Source organism: Leptonotus elevatus, chromosome 8, assembly GCF_054856555.1.
Source record: "Leptonotus elevatus isolate MCC_2025b chromosome 8, RoL_Lele_1.0, whole genome shotgun sequence".
Classification (NCBI taxonomy): domain Eukaryota; kingdom Metazoa; phylum Chordata; class Actinopteri; order Syngnathiformes; family Syngnathidae; genus Leptonotus; species Leptonotus elevatus.
This window is the reverse complement of record NC_141246.1, coordinates 7,478,631-7,490,265: the sequence shown is the minus strand read 5'-3', so window position 1 is coordinate 7,490,265 and position 11,635 is coordinate 7,478,631. Positions and strand designations below refer to the sequence as shown.

At 41.6% G+C, this 11,635-nt stretch overlaps 1 protein-coding gene across 2 annotated transcripts; it reads right to left on the bottom strand.

Annotated features, from left to right (window-relative positions):
* Positions 1–510: 510 nt before the first annotated feature.
* On the bottom strand, positions 511–9,720 carry akap8l (A kinase (PRKA) anchor protein 8-like). 2 transcript variants are annotated; one of them, XM_086083338.1, is made up of 13 exons: positions 9,567–9,720; positions 8,876–8,914; positions 8,242–8,452; positions 6,397–6,955; positions 4,909–5,023; positions 4,748–4,812; positions 4,592–4,613; positions 3,814–3,940; positions 3,590–3,731; positions 3,332–3,437; positions 3,003–3,133; positions 2,287–2,382; positions 511–1,379 (listed from the first exon to the last, which is right to left on the bottom strand). In XM_086083338.1, the coding sequence occupies exons 1-13, from the start codon at positions 9,589–9,591 to the stop codon at positions 975–977; spliced, it is 2,043 nt and encodes a 680-aa protein (XP_085939464.1). In that variant the 5' UTR covers positions 9,592–9,720; the 3' UTR covers positions 511–974. The 2 variants fall into 2 exon arrangements, with proteins under 2 accessions (XP_085939464.1, XP_085939465.1); XM_086083339.1 differs by having other exon boundaries at positions 4,909–5,020.
* Between the last annotated feature and the right edge of the window lie 1,915 nt (positions 9,721–11,635).

The window sequence follows — 11,635 nt, the reverse complement described above, 5'->3', positions numbered from 1 at the left end:
CAGTTAAACGTTCTTGGGACGACTCCTGACCGGGTGCTTTGAAAGGGCATCTCTTGCATGCCTCCACAAGGGGGCTCAAATTCCCCACACAAACCCCATCACTCTTTTGGACGAATCTGTTAAGAGCAAAGTAAGGTAATAAGCATAAACTGTTTTCATTGACTAATGCTGATACCTGATTACCTTCAGACCTGTTCAATCAGGAAATAAATACAACTTCCCTAACAAAATTAAGTTGGCCAAAATATCTCAAATTGATGCAACAAAATGTCACAATGAAAATACATTAAAAACAAAAATGAGAAATGAGGTCTATCAGTCTGGAAAGGATTTTACGAGTTTTGAGGTCAGAAGGAGTCAAAACAGCTAATTGATGGCTTTATCTGCTGATCTGTTTCCTTTTTTTGGTCAGCTGTGTCAAATCCTGACATGGTAATTGAGTTATATTCAGACATTGTTAGGTGTTGAATAATTTGCTAATGGTAGGTTTCAAAGTTAAATGTGAAAAGGTTGTTTTCTCAAGTTTATTCATGACACAGTTGAATAGTTACATTAAGAGCGAAGAAACATTACAATTGTTCAAGTCACACCTGCTTTAAGTAAAACAAAACAATCTACTTCTGATGACAGTTGAAAAGAAAAAAATAACATTTATGGTATTTTAGCAATGGTCATAGCACATAACGCTATTTGTAGGCTGACAAAACTTTATAATACAAAGTACCTTGAAGCAATTTAACAAAAATGTAAATTAATAACGTGGAAAAAAGGCACACAAAAAAGCAATAAACATGTTTTTTTATGGTCATCTTTAGATTGGTATCAAACTGCCATGTTCCAAATGCATTCTCAGACGACTCCACAAAGTATATACCCAAATATTGAAGTGGAATAAAGTGAAAAATGTAAGGGTTACATATTATTTTATTGTGTGTCATGTGTCTGCTCCAGTTGGCAGGGAGAATTCACCAAAGTCATTTCTGTTCATCGTCTTCAATAGCAGCGGCCACCTCTGCTCCCTCTTCATCAACTTCATCGTGGACCACGTATCCATCTTCGTCATATTCATCATCACCCAGTTCAAACCCTTCTTCCCCCTCTGCCGCCTCTTCGTCGTCGTCCTGATGGTCCCCCAGCAATTTGTCGCCACCTTCCATGACTGCCTCCTTCTCCCCCTCCTCCTCCATGCGTACTTCCTTGTCTGCTTCTACCCGTGTTGCCTCCTCGGGCGCCGCCTCCTCCTCCTCGGGCGCCGCCTCCTCCTCCTCGGGCGCCGCCTCATCCACAGCGACAGACTCCTTCTGTCCCTCTGTGGCGTCCACTACCATGGAGTCAGATGCATCCTGGAACCCCTGGTTACCAGTAAATGGATTTTCTCCCTGTAAAAAGCAACAAGGCCGTTTCAACACTGGAAATGCAACCAGGCTAATTTACATAACCGCTGTAGCTTTTCCGCCCATGACTTGGTAGCTAGGCTGCGTGAAAATCCGCCATTCATTTGGGCAGGCAAACTACATGATACATTTTCTAAATTGATGCAAAAAAGATCCAGATCGCTTCTATTCGCGAATGTCGCCATCCAATAGGAGAGGAGCAAGCAGACTCTTGTAGTGTTATTTTTGGCTGACTTATTTACAGGTAACGGTATGACTTGAACAAGCCAGGCTTTTGCCGACCCATTCGTTTTTCTCTGCTGGCCACCTCCTCTTCCTAACAATAAGCAAAGTCCAGGCGTTCTTTTGCAACGATGAACGATGCATCTTGTCGAGTGGCAAAGTATGATTTTACCTTCCTGGTATGCTGCTACATCTGCACTTCCAAATATGGGCACGCTAACAACCGGTCATTTTGTGTTTCTGAGCAAGTGCAGTGTGAAAAAGGGTTTAATGTGTTGGTTAAGTGAAATGTAAGTGAAATGCTGCCTCCACAAGCAAAAATAGAAAATAAATAAATAAAATAAAATATTTATAGCTACTCACTTTGTGTATGTGGTTAAATTAGCCAGCAAATTTACATATGGTAATATACTGTAAAAATTGCCAAACTGCTCAAAGTATAAATTAGTTCATTTAAGTGGAATCATTTTATATTTGTTAAGGAATGTCATTCCCATAATGGGGTATTTTTGGAATTGATCTTCTATTATGAGCTGAAAAACTCCCACCAATGTAACAGAAGCATGACCTTTGCGCCTCCATGTGGAATCTCGGTGCTGATAGGCAATTCATTAATAGTGGTTATCCCCCCTTTAAAGCCTAGTCTTGAGACTGGCATGACACTCCCTACCTTGAGATAGCTCTCCAGCTTCTTTCCAATGACTTTATGGTTGAGGATGCTGCGTGCAACGGACAGGCTGGATCTTTTAGATTGCTCCATCATTCCCTTGAATCAGACAAAGGTCCATCAGACAAACAATTCACATGCATTTCTAAAACATAAAATACTACAAGTGGGGTCACCAAAGTGCTATACAAAATGGAATACAAAACGATTAAAAAAATAAAATAAATAAATAAATATATATATATATATATATGATATGAAATCAATGCCACTGAATGCACCGTTAACAGGAAACAAATTAAGCAAAGTTCTGGAAAATGTGTTTAATGTGGGGGGGATATTCCACTACCACAAGTCTCTCCTGTGTTTTTAGTGTCACCAGGAGAAATTTATTTTACTTAATATATATATATATATATATATATATATATTATATATTAAATATGTATAATATATGTGTGTATTTTATATATTTTTTTATATTTAAATTGATTTTAATTCAATTTATTTTCTGCCGACATAAGCGATGTGTATAAATGATAAGTGAAGTAAGATAGAGCAAGAACATTATGGGATTAGAGGCTTTTTTTTTTTCATGTACTCTAAAATAAATTTAAATTTGTAAATTTGTGCAAAAATGACAGCACAAGTTTCAATGTCATTTGACGATGTCCTTCAGCATGGCATGTGTATTTCCAACGCACCCTGCATCAACATACCTTGCGATTGTAGTTATGGTCGGGGGATTTGATGTGTTTTTGAATCAAGTGGAGCTCCATGGGCATGAAAATGTCACATGCGCTGCAGTGTGCAGCTTCCACTTTCTTCAAGAAGTGCTCCATGCCAAGATCTGCAACAGAGTACGCAATACAGTCACCAATTGTTTTGACTTTTCTTCTTTCTAGCCAGGTCATCAGACCCTTTTGAGACTGAGCTCCTCCATGAATTTGTTTATCCTGCCCCATCCCAAACCCTGTGATTAAAAAGTAAAGTTGATCCCGAAAAAAATGCCAGCCTTTACATCAGACCATGAGTTGCCGTCGCTTACCCTTAGTGAGGTCCTGGTCTCTGTAAATCTGGCAGATGGCAGCACTGTGGTGTTCCATCTGCCTGACGATTTGGTCCGTTTTCTTGAACTTGTTCTGCAAGTACTCCTGGGAATAAACATTTGACAGTCAGTCAACAAAAGTGATTGGTACACTGCATATTTGTTCTATTGTGGCCAGGGGTGTTTATACTCTTAAGATGAGTTCCAGCATACTCAATCACTAACTAACCAACTATTATCGAGTTGGCGAGTAATCACCTGTAGGAAATCTGTAGTCGGCTTGGACAGTTGACCCGCGAGAAACTTGAAGTGGTCCTTGTGGAAGCGACTCTCCAAATGGCGTTCCATGTCGTCCTTGTACAATGATTTGAACTTGCACACAGAGCATGCAAACATCACCCTGGAGGGTGGACATGGGAAAAGTCTGTGTTTAGGTCTGCCGTGAGGTTGCACAGTCGCACGAAGAACCGCTTCCTGCTCACCTCTCCTGAAATCCCCGCTTCTTTTTCGCTTTTGACTTGGTTGGGGCTCGGGGAGGAGGCTGTTTGCTCTGTGCCGCCGCTGTCACCGCCGCCTCCTTCTCAGTGCCCTCTTCCTGTTTCACAGCACCTGAGAAGAAGATGAGAGCAGAGCTTAGCTGTGCCGAGACACCGACGCTCATCAGCCACAAATATTTCGGTATAGCATTATCGTATGCTGTCAAACTGGCAAAATTAACTGCCAGAACAATTTGTCTGAATTTTCACATTTTTAAAACCGTGGAACGGGAATTGCATAATAGGACAAAAATAATTCTAATATTCTCAGAATAATAACTACTCTATGTATTCATAGCTGACTTCCCCAGCATCGTCTTCCTAAATCGATTACGAGGGACAGGGACGGCCAAATTTAAGCATTTTACGAAATCGGGAGTAAAAAAACTAAACCTTTCTCTCGGCGACCACTCTACCAACAAAAATGAACTCTGCGAGAACAACATTCTCACGCACGCACACGCAAGAATTAGTGCACAGAGGCAGGGCTTTTAAGGCGGACGATTTAGATTCGCCAAATTTGCCCTTCGCCCGCATGACTAACATGGGAAATATTCACATTTGCACACCCTGTTTAAATTCACCACTGGCAGGCAGTTCTGCATTATCATTGTTAAAAAGGCATTGATTTCATGGGTACCTAATGTCGTGACCCCAGTTCCGTACACTGTGTTGTGATGAAAAAGTGATGATAAAGCAATGTCAATGAGAAGACTGTGCTCACCTGAACTTCCTTCAGTTGTCTCCTGGGGGGGGGAAATACACAAATGTTATTCATCATTTGTAACAGATGGTACAGTTGAGCCCTATGGCAGACATGGTTCAACTCAAGTGACCCAATTCCTATGTTCCTCCCATGTGGTCCAGTTCTGATACTCACCGTAGCAGCAGCAGTAGCAGTCGTAGTAGTTGCCTCAATGTTGCCACCAGTCTTTTCTTCTTTCACTGCAGAGAAAATGATCCGACATGTCGTCAATAAAGAGCTTACAGCAGCTTCAATTGAACATTCTAACTAAAACATGCGGCAGGACTGCAACTTACCATCAGGAGCGCCAGTATCTGAGCTGTCAGTCCTGTTCATTTTAGACTCTGGCTCATCACCAGGAGTGAGCATTTGCTTTCTCTTCTTCTGAACATCATTTTGTGGTCTTACCTGCTGAAGTTCGTCCAAAACAAACTTGAGATAGAGTCAACAAATACTTTTGCTTTTATTTAATTTGTCTGGTGGACAAAAACAAGTGCCCACATTCATGACAAAAACAAAACACAATTCCGTGCCAAACAAGTACGCCCTTTTTAAATCCATTTCATCAATGAACACAAAAACAATTTGTTAAAATTTGACTACTCACCTGACACCGGCAGTTGAATTTCTATGAATTTCAGTTATATAAAATTTACCTTTTTAGACTTCGACTAGCGTGCACTCCTTTTTAGAACATTAACACATTAAGGCCTAAAGTGCCTCTAAAACTACCCCCCCCCCCGGAAAATCTGAAGTTTTCCTGGAAATTCAACAATATTAAAAATAATTGATATCTCAGCTCCTGAAGCAGATAGAGCTTACACCTGTAGTGTTCACACAAACCTAAGTTTATTATTATTATAAACAATAATATGTTCTATGTAGCGCCACAACTCTAAACATGGTTTTCTGATTTAATATTTTGTTGTGGAATATGAATCAAGCAGCAAAATCCACCTGATTTTATCCATCTCAGGAGGCTGCAATTTTCCACTTGCTGTCGACTGAAAATGACATCACAGTTGCTCAGGTAACAACCAATCACGTCTCACGTGTTTTAAAAGGTTGGTTATGTGACACTCGCGAGCTGAGCCGCGATTGGTTGTTACTTGGGCCCTGAGCAACTACGATATCTTTTTTAGTTGCCAGGAAGTGGCACAATGGCCACCCCGAGATGATAAAAACGTGGATTTTGCCATAAAATTCATATTCCACAAACGCAATGCTAATCAGAATGCTGTGTTTAGACTCGTGTGGGCACATATAACAGTTCCCATTTACTTGTCACACAAACCTTGCATTTTTTTAGAACGTGTTGATTTTGTATGTTCACTGTACATTACAAGCAACACCGCTAAATCAATCAATTATGCCATTGGAAAATTTAAAGGGGCCAGTATGTGATTGTTGTTGTTTTGCCTTCCTATTGGCTAGTAGATGCAGCAACTTTTTGCATTACAAACATCATGAAACCCTAAACAAAACAGCACATCTAACCAAGAAAACAACTGGTGCAGTGAGAAGCACAAGTTGCTTTTAATTTACACAAGAGCAGTGGAGTTCCATGAGGAACTTGGCATTACATTGAATATAATTAATAAAAGGGTGGGCGGAATGTGTGTGTGAGGAGGGGGGGGGGGCAGCTGATTTTAATGTCGGCATAGAGTGGGCATTACATGAAAGGCTGGATTGCCAGTTGGTCTACAGTAGATAAAGGTGGGAATCAGAACGGGCTCTTGGCCAGTATCTGAGTAGGGCTTCCTAATTTGGCAGGAGGTACTTACTTTGTTGAGGGGTCTCTTGCGGCCTCGCTGGCGGCCGGCCCGTGGGCCCCCTCCAAAATGCCTCCCGGGAAAGTCGTGGGGCCCTTGGGAGGCACCCTGGTGGAAACCTCCACTCTCTGAGTACATGCGGTTGGACAGGAGGGATGGGAGCTTGCCTCGACCACCCCCTGGGGAGAGACCGCTTCCCCGGCCACCTCCGCCAAATGGCATGGGGTCTGACCTGTAGCCCCCAAACCCTCCGCCAGATCCTCGGCCCCCAGCACCTCCGCCCCTTCTGGGGGAACGACGGCCTGCTCCGGCCCAGCCTCCCCCACCAGAGCCACTGGTGAAGGACTCCCTCATATTTTGTCGCATTTTAGCGACTCCATAGGAAGAGGAGAGGCTGTTGAAGCCGCCTCCCCCTCCTTGCCCCATGCCCCCCCCGAAGCCCGAGCCTCCTCGCTGGCCCAACAGCATGTTGTCACCACGGCCATCATCACAACCATAGCTACTGCCACCGGATCTGTAGAGATCTCGGGAGGAGGAGGAGAGCGAGTCGAAAGAATCGAACTGGCCAAACCTGCGGGATGGAGGGAGAGGGTTGATAGAGAAGAGCAGAGAGCAAGGCAGGAGGCAGGGAGGGGCGTCAGGTTCGGATTTCTCCACCTGACATTCATACGCCTCCAGTGTCGCCATTTTCTCGTCAGATCACAAGACGGACATCCACCAAAACTATGGTCTGCTTGCAATATCTTATAATAAAACATAAGAAATCCGCTCTGACCGTTACAATTACAAGAACTCTGCCAACTACATTTTCAGTCAGAGGTCAACCAGTGTAGTCAGCAGAAGTGGAGGAAATTCAAATTTACTTCCTCGTGGTAGGATGAGCAGACCAACAGAGCCAATGGTGCTTTTGAGAGTAACTGATTACAGTTTTAAGTTTTAGAGTGTTTTCTTATCGGTTGTAGGCACAGCAGACAGCCTTGAGCAAATCACAGTGCTGTAAGGCCAGCGGCTTTAAACTCATCTTTTGTGTGAAACCTAAAACCAGAGCGCAAGGTTAGGTCACATGGATGAGGAAGAGAAATGCTTGTGAATAAAGTAGACACAGTGACGACAGCAGACAGCGTTCAAGGAGTGAAGAACGAGTAAACAAGTATCCCGATACCAGCAATACAATGGCCGTCTGTGACTTGGAAGAATGTGAACTAACAAAATGGATGGGAAGTGAAGAGCAACAGAATGCATCTAACTTGATACTTTCATGTCAAACAAACTGATGCCCACGTTTTTTCTTTTCAAATAGGATGTGTAAAAACAACAGCACATGTAAACACATACAGTGGCTTGCAAAAGTATTAGCCCACCGTGAACTTTTTGACATTTTGCTTTATTTCAGGCTTCAACCATAAAGATATTTTGGGGGGGGGTGAAGATTCGAGACCAAATGGGACGCAATCGTTGAGTTGAACGAAATTTATACCATATTTTAAACTGTCGTTTTATTACATACGGGTGGCCTCTATTTATTGGATCATTCAGGAAACATTAAGAATTTTCTGGAGTCAGTTGGCTGCACTGAGAAAGTGGATTATTTCACACACTCTACTCATCAGTTATTTGTGCAAAAAAAGTTGTAAATACTGTATGGATTTATACCCTTATGTTTGAAGTCTGAAATGTGGCAAAAGATAAAAAACTTCAAGGGGTGCTAATACTTTTGCAAGTCACTGTACCAGCAAAGAAGAGTAAGATGAAGAGATAATTGAGCTTTTTATTACCACTAACATGGCCCACAGGACAAACGTGTATGAAGACTTGCGCAACAACAATAAAACAATATACGAATACCAAATGCCTTACCTGTCACCTCGGCTCTTCATGCCCCCTTCCAACTGAGTGAGCATGTCCAAGCGCTGATTAATCTTGGCAATGACTTCATCCGCGTGTGTTATCTTTTGCTGGAGCATGGATGACCCAGAGGGGCCTCTCTTGGAGTTGCCACCTCCGTAGCCCCCGTAACCCGACATGGAATTCTTATAATTCCCACCAAATAGATCAAAGTTCCCAGAACCTAATGCAGATTACAATATTATATAGACAACACCTGAACTTCCAACTGTTCAGTCATATACTGTCATTAAAGTACTCATACTCGTGTTTGACCATTGAGTTGGCAATTGGGCTACATTTATACATTTAATTATGCTTACTTTTATGGTCACAGGTAACACCATACAATACATGTGTTTACTTTTTTCTAGCTCAGATGTATGCACATTTCTCATATATATTTATTTCACATTAAAAAATAATTAAAAAAAGGTACAGTATTTGAACCCATTACGCGTGGTATACCGCGCTCTACCAATTACTCATTCGCGCAGAATTTGTATTTGTAGTTCACGCGCAAATCACAGCAAAATAGCCCTAGGTAGCGAATTGCTGGTCACGGCAAAATAATCACTTCGCTCAGGATTTCAATCTCAGTGCTTACCTCTGTTGCCAGACCCTCCACCACCCCAATTGGAAAAACCTGTAATGTACATGAACAGTGTCAAATTAAGACAAAATAGTAACATGTATGGCACATTTAGGAACAAGCATTGCAAACTGAGATTATGATGTTCTTGAGAGAAACTAGTACGATCTACATAATTAGCATTTCGACGTTTATTCCACTTCCCTTAACGTGCTGTGCAGCTAATCGACGGCGATCTTTGAAGACATTTTGTTTGAACGTCCATTTTAATCGATCTAAAATGTCCCGTGTTGCATTCATTGAATCATTTATCTTACGAAACCTGCAAGTCGTTAACATGGCAACGTGCTAAAAGCCACTCACAAACCGACGGCTACGCTAAGAATGAGTTAGCTTAGCATTAGCTTGTGATGACGAAGAAATTAACGATGGCTTCGCTATTGGAACGTTCATGGCTATGGCAATTTTAACGCTCTAAATGAAACGTTATTTAGATTTGTCATTTCATAAAAAAAGGAGACTTTAATTTGTTGAAATATAAAAATAAACGAAGTCGGCAGGGCTTCAACTACAAGGCGATTGTTCTCAATGGGCTAAGCTAGCGGCTAACGATAATCTAAAAAGAAATACATAAGCGACGAATCTAACACACAGCAAGCGGCTATGTTGTTAGCTAGGTATGCCACGGCAATAGATGCATGTTTACCTGAGCCATAGTTTCTCCCTTCCATCGTATTTTATGGATTATAAACGCAAGTAGGCCGAGAAGCGCTTGTTCGTCCTCTACGCATTCAACGCGCAACAACGCAGTCAACGACGCCAGCAACGTTACACGATCATAATGACGTCACTTTGTTAAAAGGCCGCAAGGGGCGTGGCCTACATGGCTTTCTTTTGCAGGAAGAGAACTCTTTGGGCTTTACACAAATGTCGATACGTTAATCAGAGACCTAATTTTTGCATGTTTGAAAATGAAGTCAAACAATAAAATAAAATAATTGGACACTGCACAAGCAAGAAAGCAAGTAAAATTTTTATATTTATGTGAGCTTTATAATATATTGTTGTAGCCTTTATTTTCCCGCGTATTTGTCTCCCCCTGGCTGTGGTACTGTTTTGTATTGTTTTTTGTTCAATAAAATATTTAGAAAAAGAAAAAAAAAGAGAGTTGGTGGGCTATGAAATTAAGCCTTTAGAGGGCAGCAGAGTTTTATTAAAGCTATGCTGGTACTGTAGAACCACAGTTCTGTCTATCAAGGAAGGAAGTGTGTTTTGCTTTTTCTTTGGCCTTCAGTAGTTTTGTATTTGCAGCAATTTACAATGAGCATATTGAGCACATTGCGCCCAGAAATATGTAAAAATGTATATACTTTGTTAATTAATTTCATTGCATTACAGCTGTATGGAGATTTGAACAGTCGTTTGAGTGTTTTTTAGATTACTGCACAACACTTATTGAGACTTTTTTTTTTTTTTTGTACTCTCATATATTCTCATATCAGGGATGGGCAGCTGGCAGCTGTATGTATCCCCCAAGTCGTTTTTAATTGTGACCCCCCCATCATTTAAATTGTTCATCCCTGCTCCATATATGAAAACAACTCAAACTAATACTAAAACAAAATAATTTTGAGGGGAATAAAACAAAAACAACAACAAAACCCGGGCATCAACCTGAGGGACTTCAAAGCATCGCCCCATAGTTGGAAAAATTCAGAGAGCGGCAAAAAGTTTTTTCCCAGGCAATACACCGGATGCATGTCAACCACAAAAATCTTCCGTTCAATTTATTTATTATACTCATAATCTCACAAGGGTAAATTGAACCCAACCCAGTCCCTGTTGTATATTTTCTGTTGCTCATGCACCACAAAGAGAACCACATCAGACACATGCAGGCATGCAAGGAGAGATGTCAGAGTGAAAGAAAAACCCAGTGTGGCGCCTCTCGAGCTAAGGGCGTGGGGACGATGCCTTGCTCAAGGGCACTTACGCCCAATTCACACTGACTGCGGAACGGACACGGTGCGTTTTCCGTACGGTCGTCGCAAGGAATAGAAAGCATTCGAGTCTGCTTGTCAATTCACACCAGCTGCAGTGCGGTGCGTATTCGGTGCGGAAGGGATGCGGAGCTGCCGAAGGTTTCCGCAAGCGTTCTATTTTTTTACGGACGGCGCATGCGAATTTTCATGAAGCTGAAGAAATTACACGAGCCGTACAGGAAGTTGAGCGTCGGCATCAAGGTCGATCCGGTAAACAGTGTTCCCTCGTTTTCCGCTGGGGTTAGTTTCCAAAACACGCAATAAATGAAATCTGCGAAGTAGTTAGCTTTATGTTTAACATTATAAACATTTTAAGGCTCTAAAACCCCTCACCACACAGTTATACACTTTTCTCATCGAGGCATTTACATTTTCTCACATTTCTCTCTTGTTTAAACATTCTCAATGTTCAAACCTTCATAAATGTTATAACATTTTACATCACGGTAACAAAAAAAAAACATGCAAAAGTGTACTAATAGCGAGGCCGCGAAAAGTGAACCGCATTATAGCGAGGGAACATAAATAAAAATAAAACCTTTGCGAACTCATTTTTGGGGGGGAGGGACGATAGCTAACTACAAAGCATGACAAGTCGGACATTTAAAACAAAAAACGAGCTCAGACTAAATTAAACATGACAAGATAACACTATTTAAACACAAAACGTACTTACCCATGGTAGAAGTCTCAGAAATAATCTCCAAAAGCATATCGATGTGACAACAGGCAA